At 58.1% G+C, this 13,147-nt stretch overlaps 5 protein-coding genes across 5 annotated transcripts; 4 read left to right on the top strand and 1 right to left on the bottom strand.

The window, feature by feature from the left end:
• Positions 1 to 321: 321 nt before the first annotated feature.
• BGZ61DRAFT_575876 (uncharacterized protein) lies at positions 322 to 1,054 on the top strand (the record flags this gene model as incomplete). Its single annotated transcript, XM_046256204.1, has 2 exons — positions 322 to 433; positions 490 to 1,054. The coding sequence occupies 2 exons, from the start codon at positions 322 to 324 to the stop codon at positions 831 to 833; spliced, it is 456 nt and encodes a 151-aa protein (XP_046105183.1). The 3' UTR covers positions 834 to 1,054.
• A 264-nt stretch (positions 1,055 to 1,318) lies between these two features.
• On the top strand, positions 1,319 to 2,719 carry BGZ61DRAFT_350838 (uncharacterized protein; the record flags this gene model as incomplete). The annotated part of the gene is made up of 1 exon (XM_046240274.1): positions 1,319 to 2,719. One exon carries the CDS (start codon positions 1,319 to 1,321, stop codon positions 2,717 to 2,719), a length of 1,401 nt encoding a protein of 466 aa, XP_046105184.1.
• A 24-nt stretch (positions 2,720 to 2,743) lies between these two features.
• Positions 2,744 to 4,078, bottom strand: BGZ61DRAFT_531496 (beta-lactamase/transpeptidase-like protein; the record flags this gene model as incomplete). The annotated part of the gene is made up of 4 exons (XM_046253711.1): positions 2,744 to 2,872; positions 2,925 to 3,615; positions 3,661 to 3,925; positions 3,979 to 4,078. 4 exons carry the CDS (start codon positions 4,076 to 4,078, stop codon positions 2,744 to 2,746), a joined length of 1,185 nt encoding a protein of 394 aa, XP_046105185.1.
• Positions 4,079 to 4,810: 732 nt separating this feature from the next.
• Positions 4,811 to 5,811, top strand: BGZ61DRAFT_531497 (uncharacterized protein; the record flags this gene model as incomplete). Its single annotated transcript, XM_046253712.1, has 2 exons — positions 4,811 to 4,866; positions 4,923 to 5,811. 2 exons carry the CDS (start codon positions 4,811 to 4,813, stop codon positions 5,809 to 5,811), a joined length of 945 nt encoding a protein of 314 aa, XP_046105186.1.
• A 5,978-nt stretch (positions 5,812 to 11,789) lies between these two features.
• Positions 11,790 to 12,549, top strand: BGZ61DRAFT_575905 (uncharacterized protein; the record flags this gene model as incomplete). Its single annotated transcript, XM_046256205.1, has 1 exon — positions 11,790 to 12,549. One exon carries the CDS (start codon positions 11,790 to 11,792, stop codon positions 12,327 to 12,329), a length of 540 nt encoding a protein of 179 aa, XP_046105187.1. The 3' UTR covers positions 12,330 to 12,549.
• Positions 12,550 to 13,147: the final 598 nt, after the last annotated feature.

Here is a 13,147-nt window from a genome sequence, read left to right on the forward strand (position 1 = left end):
CTCTAGTGATTGAGGATACGACGTTTTCATTCACGGGACTTCATTATGTGCATTGACTCGCCCTATTCTTGTTTGTACAACTTTGTCGTGTTTGACGATGGGGGTTTGAACGGGCTGGGAATCAACACCGTGTCCTGGGCGTTGGCAAGCAGTCACTCAAGTTTGTTGAGCTGGTTGTGTCGAAGCCAACTGAGTCAGAAACTGTTCAGTCGGTGCCTATGGGTATAACTAGGGTTGAAGACAGACTCACCAGCCAATAGCCACCACGATAACTTCACACCTACAACCTCAACCTCACTTCAACCAATAACATCCGCAACAATGGAAAATGTTAAATTCAGACCAGGCCCTATCATCACGGGTACGGTCTTTGACAAGTACTACCGCAACTTCGTCATCACCGCCAAGCTCCCCTTTGTCCGCTGGCCCGGCAGTACGTCCTCGCCTCCAAGCCTCCTCCGTCTCCAGTTGTCTAACCACCCTGCGCAGGCGACCGAATGCCGTACGACTACACTTCGCCCCAGTTCAAGTCCAAGTCCGAAGACGCCGTCGACGCATTTGCGGATGAGCTGGATGAAAAGTTAAAGGGCGAGAACTTCATCCAACCCCTGCGGCTGGCGTGCTTGCTCCTGGAGCTGCACCAGCTGGAGGTGCTGATCCCGGTGTTCGCACTGACCCGCGACCAGCACCAATTTTACATCTACGCTGCGGAGGCGATAAAGAAGCTTTTCATCAGTCATAATTACTTGACCCTTGATTGTCACATCGACTTAGACCCGGTGTCTTCGGACGATGGGAAGAGTCCGCAGAAGGATTCCGGAAAGAAGCCTTAGAAGAAGGCCGAGAAATCCAACAAAAAGGGCGACGAGTCTGAGAAGCCTGGCATATCCGACAGAGGGTCTGGGACATCTGATCGAAACAAGCGAGACTCGTGATGGGCTGCATGGAGTGGTGCCGGCTTAGAACTGGCAATTCTTGTCACGTGAGGCTTGCGACGTCATGACACCGCAACATAGACATGGACGTCATAACTACAGGATAATTAATAGACGAGATGAAGATCTCGACTCAACAAACACTCCGTCCTGGCTTGTGGTGTATTATCGAGAGTGCTGCGTCTTGGCTGACCCAATCCCATTGTTTAGCCCTCTGAGCCCAAGAATTCTATCCTCACGGCGAACCCGCCCACCAAGTGGGATTTTTCTCATACATCACAACCCCACCATTTCGCCAACTAACATCACGACTCACTCCCTCAACTCGCAACCACAACGCAAAGGCCAACCGCGAGAGCAACGACGAGGGCCTCAAATCTCTAATGGCTGCGTCTCAGCACACCTCGGCGCTGGTCGCCTGGGCCACCTCGCACGGCGCACGCCTCCACCCTTCAGTGCAAGTGTACCACGACGCGCAAACCGGCCTCTCGTTCCGCGTGAGTCCCGACGCCGAGACGGGCACCAAGCCCTTCGAGCCCATAGTCAGCCTGCCGACCGCTGTCACGCTGTCGTACCTCAACGCCCTGCCTGGACGAGACAACCACACGCCGTTCCCCGCGAGCTTCCTGGAGCAAACCCCGCCGCACGTCGTCGGCCGCTTCGTGCTGGTTGCGCAGTTCCTCCTGGGCGACGAGTCCTTCTGGGCGCCGTATATCCGCGCTCTCCCGCAGCCGGACCACGTCGCCTCCTGGGCTCTGCCGCCGTTCTGGCCCGCGGATGAAGCCGAGCTGCTGGACGGGACCAACGTCGAAGTCGGCGTTGGACAGACTCGCTCCAACGTCAAGCGCGAGTTCAAGGCTGCGCAGAAACTCCTCGCCGCGGACGCATGGCAGCCGGGTCTGGCCTCTCAGCTGTCTCTACCGCTGTATCAATGGGCCTACAGCATCTTCTCCAGCCGCAGCTTCCGCCCCAGTCTCGTCCTCTCGGCTGCGGACCGCGAGACGTTGCCTGCAGGTGTTGGCCTGGACGACTTTTCCGTGCTACTCCCGCTCTTTGACGTAGGGAACCACGACATGACGGAGGAGGTCCGGTGGGAGCTTGACGAGGGCCGGGCGAGCTGCGAGCTGCGGGTGGCGAAGGCATATCAACCCGGCGAGCAAGTCTTCAACAACTACAGCATGAAGACCAACGCCGAGCTGCTCCTGGGCTACGGCTTCATGCTTCCAGAGACGGAAGCCCTACACAACGACTACGTACACGTGCGGAAGCGGCAGGCCGCCTCGGCTGCAGCCACCGAGGAGTACTACATCTCGCTGCGGCCCATCCGCCACGCCAGCTCGCTGCTCGCGCGCACGAAGCAGGCCGTCCAGCTCAGCGAGTCGGCCACTGTGCTCGGAGCCTTCCAGCACGTGCAGACCGACATGGTATGGGACATCTTCTGCACGCTCGCGCCGCCCGAGCAACACCCGCAGCTCGTCCCCGTCGACGCGGGCCTACAGGGCGACGCGGCGGAGCAGGCTCGGCGAGACGCCTTCTTCGCCGGCAGGGTGAGCGAGCAGGGCACCATGTACCTACAACAGACGGCGGCCATCATCCAGCACAAGGTGATGCAGGAGCTGGAGCGGCTGGACGAGACGGACGTAGAGGTCGTGGGCGGCGGAGATCTCACGCGCAACCAGCAGCTCGCGCTGGACTATCGGGCGCGGTGCAGACGGGTACTGGAAAACACGCTGGAGGCCATGGACGCAGACGGGCTGTTTGGACAGGAGGAGGAGGAGCAATGATATTGTTACATCTACGGGAACCCGCTACTGCTTCCCGACGACGTCGTAGACTGCCCGCTCGAGCTCGTTATACAAGCTCTTGACGACCGGATCACCATGCGGCTGCACGTTGACAATCAAGACGCCCGCAACACCCGTCTCCCGATCGATCCACTGCAGCACGTTAGCCAACCCGTGTGTATCCCCTGAACGTCGTCTCTCTTACCCAGCGGCTGTTGCACATGCCGCTCCACATGAGGCTCCCCCTGCGGCGCTTCCCCGGCACGTCCTCGACGTTCATGACGCCGCCGAGCCCGTGGTTGAGCTTGAGACCGACGGGGAACTCCGGCACGAGTGCGCCCCGACCGCCGTGGCTGTATGCGATCGTCTCGAGCATGGTGCTCTGGATGTCGTTGAGCTGCGGCGTAAACATGGTTTGCAGCATGGCCTCGCTGACGAGTTTGCCCTGCAGCAGCCCGCACATGAAGAGCCCGTAGTCGTGCGCCGTCGAGAAGATGCCTGCGCCGCCGCTCTCCATCTCGTGCTCCTTGGGCACGGGGAGAGGACCCGGTTTCAGCTTCTCGCCCTCGCGGTATGTGCATGCTACCGTACGGTCTTGCGTCTGGGGAAGTTTCCCAGGCCAGAAGCCGGTGTCTTTCATGTCCAGGGGGTCAAAGATGTATTCCTGCGTGTACTCGCTCAGTGTGCGGCCTGTGATCTTTTCAAGCACCTGGCCGGCCCAGTCCATCGCGGCGCCGTATAGCCATCCCTCGCCGGGGGAAAACTTGAGGGGTGTGTTGAAGCCATCGCGGCTCCAGTCGAGGTTGGTGGCTGTGCGGCCCGTGTATTTGGACCATTTGACGAGGTCTGGGTCGATAATGTCGTACGCCAGGCCGAGAGTGTGCGTGAGGAGGATCCTAAGAGGTCAGTGGTTTTTATTGAACGGTTGGCGAACTACCTACCGGAGGGTGATGGGCCTGGCGTTGTCTTCTAGGATGGGTTTGTCGTCGGCATCAAAGCCGCGGAGAATCTGCATGGCCGCCAGCTCAGGGACAAGTGGTCGCACATCATCATCCAGTCCAACGAGGCCACGCTCGATAATTTGCATGAGGCTGGTAGTAGTAACAATCTTGGTCAAGGACGCAACCCAGGTGAAGGAATCAGTCTGGAACAGTTTCGAGCCGGTGTCGAAGTCGATGCGGCCTGCAGCGCCAGAGTAGACGACGCCTATTCGGCTGAATGTTAGCGTCGAGGGCGGGCGAGAATTCGGGTTCACGAACCTGTGGGGTTGACTGCTATGAAGGAGGCCCCGAGGAGCTTGTTGGACGTGTCGTCTCCTTGAGCAACGTGCTCTTGGAGGATGGTGGTGAGCCTGTCCATTGCTGGGACAGTTAGTCAGGAAGTGTTGGGCAATAGTCGAGGAGAAGGAATTGATACGTGCGGAATTATATGGCCCCCAAGGGTTCGTGAATGATATGGAGCGTGATGTACTGTGCTTCAACCAGACCTTCCTTGGCCAAGTTGGTCCCCGATTCTCACAAGGCGGAGGTTGAAAGTGCGATACAAGGCCTTCCCCTCTCTTTCCCCAATGATGACGAGGCTCACTCAGCTCGTTGTTGCACTTGCGTTCCGTGTAACATCAGCCGCTAAGGCTTACGGTTGGCTCCTGTAGCTGTCGGTGCTTATATCGATTGGCGCCATTGGAATCTGACACTCCATTTACTATCTATCCAGGCTTAGCTCCATGCAATGCGGGTGACTCAGGCATAACTGAGCTGTTAAGCTATATAAAAGTCTTAAAACCCCCCTGATAAGCTATTATAGCTTTTATAAATGTTTATATAAAATCCTTTTGTTTTTGTTTTTTTTTACCTATAATGATGATATTTTAGCTTGTTAGAGAGGGTGTGTTTTGGTGTAAAGAAGGCGATGACGTGAAACTCTTGTCCCCCCACTTACACTCGGATACTGGGCGTGGGGTTTGACGACTTTGCCAACGACAACCTCCCTCAGTTGAGGAATAGTCCTGCCAAGAGCTCACGTTGAGTTAACTGACGGAGACGCAATTCACAGTCTTACCTGAATCCGCACTTCAAGCTCATCCGCCCCACCATGGCCGCTTCATCGTCACCCCGCACGCTGCTGGACCTCATCAACCTCGTTGATAAGTAAGTTGCCATAGTTCCTGTCCATCACGGCAAGTCTCACCGCGTCAACCCAACAGCGTCCCCCTGGACTTTGAGACGGACTGCCACCCGTACTACCGCCTGCATCTCGCCCCCGACCCTCGGCCCCATGGCTACGTCCTCCCCGACACCGTGGCCCGCATGCCGTGGCCGGCGTCCTTCGCCATCGACCACGGCAGCCGCACCGTGACGCTGGCCGCGCCGGCGCCGGGAGTCGCTCTCACGGCGCACGCCAACGCCGAGTTCCAGCAGGCCGTGGACGCCGCCATTGACGGCGACGTGTTCCCCGTCCTGCACCAGACGCACAGCGAGTACTTCCGCGTCGTCGGCGCCCGCGAGTTCGTCCAGATCGAGCGCTTCGCCGCTCCGCTCTTCGGCATCGCGGGCCGCGGCGCTCACCTCACGGGCTACGTGCGCGCTCCGGACGGCAGCATCCAGATCTGGGTTGCGCGCCGGAGCCGGGCGCTGTTCACGTACCCCGGCCTGCTCGACAGCACCGTCGCCGGCGGCGTCAAGGCGTCCGACACGCCGCTGGGCTGCATCCTGGCCGAGTCCACCGAGGAGGCCAGCCTGCCGCCAGCGCTGGTCCGCGAGCGCACCAAGGCCGCGGGCGCCGTGACGCTGGCGACGCGCAAAGCGCAGAGCGGGCTGGTGCACTCCGAGGTGCTCTACGTGTACGACCTGGAGCTGCCGGCGGACGTGGTCCCGACGCCGGGCGACGACGAGGTGGAGAGCTTCGCGCTGATGAGCTGCGGCGAGGTGCGGCGGCGCATGTTGGCGGGCGAGTTCAAGCCCAACGTGTGCTCGGTCATGATCGACTTCATGGTGCGGCACGGCGAGGTGACGGCCGAGAACGAGGAAGACTACGTGGAAATCTGCCAGAGACTGCGAAGACGACTTCCCGTAGCGACGACTGGGGAAGCGTAGAAGTGATAAGTGAAAGACGAAAAGCCAGAGTTGCAATGCCAAGTATCAAAGTACAGCCAGCGTAACCTCATCTCATCTTCCACAGGCAGTGCAGGGTAAGCCAGCTGGGCGCTATAGACACTGTAGGCCTGTCTCGTACTCCGTACCTTCCCACCAAAGTCGCCCGCCGTCGCCGCCCCCGAAAAACCACCGCCCACACAAACCCCCATCCCTCCCTCTCCCGATTTTCCCAGAACCCACACATAATCCCACCAACAGCCCGTCAACCCTCCTCCCTTTGGCCACGTTTTCGCTCTTGGAACTTCCGAGAGACTACGTACGAAGTCGCCGAGTCCCGTACCGTTACTTTATTCTCATCGTCTTTTTTTCCTTCCTCGCTGTATTTCGCCGTCTTCATTCCTCTCGCAGCCAGGCTAAGCCGTGTGCTTCCACGCATGGGAGCCTGCTGAATTGACCGCCCCCGCTTCTGGATCCGCCCTGGCCGGGCGAAATCTTCAGTGCGAAAAGAAGAATGCAACGACAATACCGACCATGACTCTCATCAAAAGTAGGGTCGAGCGGGATATCGACAATCTCCCGCAATCCAGTCCGTGTTCAACGACCGACCTCGGGCCTCTTTCCTCAGGGTCCCTTCACCTTGCTCGCCCTCGCTACGATGAACCACCACCCCCCACTGACCGAATCACTCAATATTGACCCCTTCTCCCCTTGCCTCCTTTCCCCATTCAAGGCCGTCTGTTATCAGCTCATCGCATCGACTCCTCCTCCAAGGCAACCTTCAACCACTGTCGTCGGGACCTGGCCTCTACGTTTCACCCTGACCGATGCTACTCTCAGGGTTTGACAGTCTCGCCTCTCAGGGTACACCCGGATAGTCAACAGCCATTCACTACAGAGCATTCACCACCGTGGACAATCGTCATCCCACCAGGAGTCATCTTCGCAACAAAGGCACTCTACATCAACGTCACGTCACGTCAAGACAGACAGTATGCAAGCGAAGAGCTTAGTATACATTTAATCCTACACTGCCTATGTGTAGTGGCCGAGGCGCCCACTGCAATCCTCCCGTTGCCCTTTGGCAAACAAGACCAAGCAAAGTCACGATCGTCCTCCTCACGCCTTTCCTCCCCCAACGCGACGCAGCGTCCTTGGGCTGCTGAGGTTTCCCTTGCCAGCGCCCAAAGAACCTCTTGTTCGGTTTGGACTCCACGGACCTTGCTATCATGTCTGGTCCAAAAAATGCTGGTTGCCCAAAAGATGATACCAGCACACTATTAAAATTCGTCATCTCGACGCTGGCAGGGCCCTTCCAAAGACGATGCGGCCTTCTTGACGAGTCCCGAGCAGCCATCGACATGGCCAAGAGCAAGCAAGATATGAGTAGCCATGCGGCCGGGTATAATGGCGAATCACGCTCCCATTCGCAGCCGAGCAACTCCCCTGGTCCATGCTCAAATTCATACAACTCGTTCCAACGACCATCTGGTCTGCTCTACTCCTCTTCCGAGTCGGAGTCGTCACTCGACTCGGCCGTCGGCGTCGGCGCCTGCGTCACGTTCTGACCATCGCCGGAATCCTGACCCGGCTTGTAGAGGTCACGGAGGCCCCGGAGTTGAGCGATGCGCTCCTCCTGCTCACGGGCGCTCATGGGCTTGTTCTTCTTGGGCTTCGCCGCGTTCTTGGGCTGCTTGGCATTGCCTCCGCGAGTCACCTCGGGCGAAGATACGGGTCCGGTCGAGTCTTTGCCGAATCCAGGAAGAACCTTTTTACAGAGCTCCCACAGCTTAAGCAGGGCATCGTTACTGAGTTGATCAATATCCAACTCGAGTTCACCATCATTGTTCTCCTGCGAGCATGTCAGTCACCATTCTGGTCGCCATTTCACATCCAAAGACTTACAGCCTGGCCCGTGTCACGCTTGATGATATCAATGGCACGGTCAAGGTGCGGATACTCGAGATCATTAATAGCGTTTGCGATCTGATCCTTGTCCGCAGCACTCAAGTTCTTCTTAGTGGCCGCCTTCTTGGGGCCACCGGACTTTTTGGGCATCGCATTGCCAGTGGGCTTTCGCGGTGCCGAGCTGTTCGAGGGCTTGGGCTTTGTTGGCTTGCTGGACTTCTTGCCCGGCTTTTCGTGCTTCTGGCGGTATTCACTGAGCTTCTGCTTGGCGGCGAGGAGTGCCTCCTGAACCATCTTGACGATGCCTTGCTGGACCATGATGAGGCTCTGATTGGGAGAGTCTGCCGTGAATAGGTCATTGAGTTTCTCGCTCTCCTCCCGCAGCTTGGCCTCGATTTCCCGAACCTCCTTAGACGAATCGACACTTGGGGCAGGCGCGTCTTCACCCTCAAACTCCTCTTCCTCTTCCTCATCGCTGGCATGGGAGGCAGGGGGAGGAGCGTTGGCCTTGGCGTGCTTGGCCAACCATGAGTCCTTGCCCTTCATCTGGGCATTATAAAATTCCTCCAGTTCCTTGGCCAGAAGCGACACGGGGTTGAGCTGGTCGGGAGATCCGTTGAAGGCGTAACAGTTGGTGAAGATCAGCCGGACAGTCTTGTCAAAGTCTTTGAGGCTGATGATGTCTCCGCTCGCCAACAGGCGGGATACCTTGCCCAAGTCCATGGGCTTCTTAATGATGGAGTAGTAGTGGGGGATACCGAGACCTTCAGCGTCAACCGCCTCCATGAACCACCCGTTGATATGCTTGTTCTTGGGATGCATCATCTCGGTGAGCACCTCCTCTGAGAACTGCAGTTCGGGCTTGAGTTTCTTTCGTGAAGGCTTAGTCGTATAGTCGATATCCTTGGGTTTAGGGGCACGCACAGTACGCTTGGGTCTGTCCCCATCAATTGCCGTAGAGGCTCTTCGCACATCGGCTGGTTGGCTCTGGGCCAAGGGAGTTGGCTTGGGGGCCTCGACGACAGGGCTTGGGGCCGGGCCGGAGGACTGCTTTCGGACGGGGGCGGGTTCAGCATGAACAGCAGTGCGCGATTCGCGGGGAGCCTTCTGCTTGGGTGCAGGCTTAGGCTTAGGTGCGTCCTCCTCGGGGGAGATGGTGATGACATCCCTCCAGATGGCTTCGATGGAGCCCTGGGCGGCACGTGTGACATCGTGAAGGGGGCCGTTGAAGGCCAGGGTGTTGTCGTACATCAGGATCAGGTCCTTCTTGAAGTGTGCAAGCGTGACGTAGAGACCGCTAGGATCACGTAGGGTGCGGTCGATTTCGGACAGATCGGTTGGATTCTCGATCTTAGCGAGATAGCTGTCCCAGAGACCCGGCCAGAGCTTCTGGACGGAGTCACGGAAGTGACCACCCTGCTTCGTCTTCTTGATTCTTCCAAGCACCTTGCGGATTTCGCGGCGCTGATGAGGCGTAATCTTCTGGCTGATGAACGTAGAGTCATCCCACTTGGCTAACCTAGTAAATGGTGACTCCAGCGGCTGCGAGGACGCTTCAGCAGGAGCTGACGAAGCGACTATGACGGTGGTAGTAGGCTCGTCTTCGGATGGCTCCGTCTTGGCGCGCTTGGGCGCACGCTCCTCCGTTGCATCGTCCTCTCGCTCACGCGCAATCTTGGTAGAGCTCGAAACTTCTGCTGTGGCGGGTGCATCCTCCATGGTTACTTCGATGGATGGCTTGGCAGAAGCCTCCGGCTCGGTTGTCTCGATGGCGAGTTGCGAAAGGCTGGCAGGCTGCAGGTCAACCTCAGAAGTAGGCAGTGCAGAGGTGTCGTCGAATGACGCGGGAGCCTCGCTAGTACCGTTAACTTTGGGCTTGTCTGACATTTCCGTATCCTTGGGAGGTTCCTCTGCAGTAGTCGTGGGGATATTGACGGCCTCTGTGGCAGTCGCGGGGGCATCGACGGATTTATCCTCTGTGGGCGTCACATCTGCCATCTCGACATCCTCAGATGTAGGGGCGGGTTCGTCTGTCTTGGGCTTTGACTCATCGGCCTGTGTCGACTCAGTGCTAGGCTCCGTCTTGGCAGCAGTACTTGAATCCTCGTTGGTTGTCTCGTTGGTAGGCTTGCCCTGGGCGTCGCTGTTCTCCATCTCGATGTCTTTGGTAACACCGTTTGTGACGAGATGGTCGTCCTTGTCGCCATTCACCGTAGGCTTTTCAGTTTCGGGCTTCGAAACGGTAGGGGTCGCATGGCTGCAAAAGCGAGCAGGTCAGCGTCTGCTGATGGGGAGATGCGAGAGGATGCAGCGGTCGCAAACGCACAGCAAAGAGCAAAGGCGGGTGCAAAACGCAACAGAGCCAGGGGGGAACTTACCCGTTGACCTCAGGTTTCTGCTCCTTCTCCGACACCGAGTCGCGCGGCGTGGGATCCACCATGGGAGCGTCTGGAGCAGGCGAAGCCATGATGGCCATTCGCAATGATAGCGCAAAAGTTGGGGCGGCTCAGCGGGCGCGGCGCAACATCAAAGAGGCCCGGGACCGAAGCGCGCGCGAGGGGGTGGACGGTGCGATGGGCGGCGGGTGCGATGCAATGCGATTTTTTGGCGGCGGGTTGGGTGGATGAAGGAAGAATGCGCGATGCGATTTTTTGGCGGAGGCGGGGAGCGGCCGTCACTTATATGCAGACGTTTGGTGGCGGCGAGCGCAGTGCAGAATGCGACGGAAGGCAGACGGCAGGAGGTGGCGCAGAGCGACAAGGCCGAGGTCGTACCTCTGGATGGCGACTGGGCGGGTGCGGGAGCGGGAGTGGGTGCGACGGAGAAGCGGCTGCGAGAGAGAGCGCGATGGAGAATCAGGTCAACAGAGTTGTGGAATGACGTCCACAACAACAGGCGCAAGTCGCGATGCGATGGATGGTCGCGCGCGATGATGGAGGCGGAGTGGTTGTCGGGCGGGCCGCCGAGGGCGATGAGCTGGGATTAAAGCGACACGGGCCGGAGAGAGAAATGCGACCGAAGGATCCGATGTCGCCAGCGTATTATGATTATTTTCGATGCGCCGGGTGCTGGAAATCGGGCGCGGAAAATCGTCTTTTAGGTTCCAGGTTGTGAGTTTGGCTGCAAAAGGTGTCGAGGATCGCCAAGCACGGTGAGTGGTTGGGATGTTTTTGGTTGGTTGGGTTGGCCGGATAGGTAGGTGCAGGCAGGTGTAGCCAAGGTAGGCGCAGGCTGCGGTTGCGGGTTGCGGTTGCGGATTGCGAGGGAGGTACCTTCCTTTTTTTGGGCGAGTTTGGGTGGAGGGTGAGGGAGGGGGGGGGAGGTAGAGAGGGCCTGTGAGGGAAAAGCGCGTGCACGTCAGTGAATTTTGCCCGGTCGGCGCGGTGGTATTTATGAGAGAAGAAGGCAAACTCCGCTGAGCCGTTGATTTGTCTCTATCGGGGCACGGAAGGGGCAGGGGGGAAAAATTTAGTTGGCCGACATGGAAGTGCCAGAGGCGAATATGGCCCGTGCACTAGCGCGCGCGGTGCATAGCGGTGCCCCGAGTTGCACACCGCGCATAACGTGCGTGGCGCGCTGGGATATTTGTGCAGAGCGAGGCTGGGGAATGGGGCTGGTGAGCCCTGAAGTGCCCATGATTGGCGGGACGGTGCGGGTTGACTCTCGTCTGGCTTGACCTCGTCACCATTTTGTGAGACCGTGTGGCGGCGGTAAGTTATGCTTTGGATGTCGACAAGGGCGTCAAGGAAGACAGAGGGCCGTCTAAGACAAGACACTCGCTTGACCTTCTGCCTCTTCCGTTGCACTAAGTAAACAGAAGCCGTTTGCTTTGTTTCCTTGCTCGTTCTGGCAACGGTTTTTCTTTTTCTGTTCTTCACCGCGACGCCCAATCCTCGAAGTTGAGGCACCATGTGTGGCTGGTGTGGCACTGCGTCGCATTGACTTTGTCCCGTCGTCCGTCCCGACTCAAGACCGTCGCACTCGCGGCTTCCATCGCTCCCACAACCCACAGAGCCTCCAAGCCGCCGTGCATACGCTCAAACACTCAAGCGTCGCTCACATGACGGTAAAAAATGCCAGAATCGCAGACGCGTCCCTTTGGACCGTACAAGACGTTGATGCTTGGAATTGACGACAATGGCCCCGAAAACAGCACGGCGTCAGGCCATTTTCTCCCAATCCTCCTAATCATTCCCCAGAAAAACTCGCAAGGTCGAGGTTCAATTCGGCGGATCGCGGCCGTCAACCATGCCCACACACTTGCATGGTGCGCGACGCGACGCGGTGCACTGCCCAAAGAGGCCAGAGATGCCTCACAGGCCACCATGCTCCTCACGAGCAGATACCTCCCTAACGGGGCAACCCGCCAAACGGGGATGTGCACTAGGGCCGGGGTCCGAGGCAGGCGCGGCGATCCACCCCTTCCAGGCGAGTTGAAAGCTCACACTGGCCAGACCATGGAGACTGGGTGGAAGCCTGGAGCTTGCGAGGCAGCACTGATGAAGCAATCAGGTGACCGTGCACGCAATCACCTGCCGGGCAATCGCAAATTCACAATCTCTGATTCCCCGGTGAACCAAGCGTGGTCCCAAACCTCAATCCCTGGTGTTTGACCGGCCTGTTGTTTTCCTTTTTCTCGGTCTCTCGGGAGCTGTGCTCACAGACTGCGTCGCGGTCCCTCCTCGAACGGCACCAGCAATGTAAAAGATGCTGGTTGCGGCCAATAAACTGCTCTTCAGCGCCCCGCCAAACCCACCACCTTGGCCAATCAACAGCCATCTCATTTAGAGCTTGCCGCGTGGCCAATCAGCGACCCTTGGTGCCCTACATCAGGCTGGCGAGGTGAAGCCTCAGGCCGTCGAGGTTCACTGCAGCTAGCCAATCACAGGTGGCGGCGGCACAGCCACGCACGCCGGTCGCTCCAAACCATTGCCAGCCTTTCTGGTCGAAGACAGGCTCACAGCAGCGAAGCTGGGATGACTCATCATTCTCGTCTTGCCTGAACCGGAAGGAAGCAGGCGTGACCAGTACGTACTTTTTTCCCGGCTTATCTTCATGTGACCTTTCACCTGACCTCCTTATCTCAATGATTATGTCATCCATTCGCACCGAGACCCAGTGTCGATGTGGGGAAAGTACCAGCGCCAAGCGTCCAGCCCAAAAAAAAGTTCGCCCATCTCTACGACAGCGACCGTGAAATTTTCCCACCAACTCGGCGCTGATACCGTCGAGGACCATTAACGCTCCTTATCCCACGACTTTGCTGTACAAAAGACATCACGTCTCTGAGATCTACGGCGCTTCCTCTACAGACACCGAACCTCCAAGTATTGTTCAATCTGGCGGATAAACTCCTCGATCGAGCCTTTCGCAGACGGCCATCCCACTTGAGCCTCCAACCTCCAACTTTCAACTTCTAAACCACCCTCGC

This window comes from Ilyonectria robusta (genome assembly GCF_021365365.1).
Source record: "Ilyonectria robusta strain PMI_751 chromosome Unknown BGZ61scaffold_8, whole genome shotgun sequence".
NCBI lineage: Eukaryota > Fungi > Ascomycota > Sordariomycetes > Hypocreales > Nectriaceae > Ilyonectria > Ilyonectria robusta.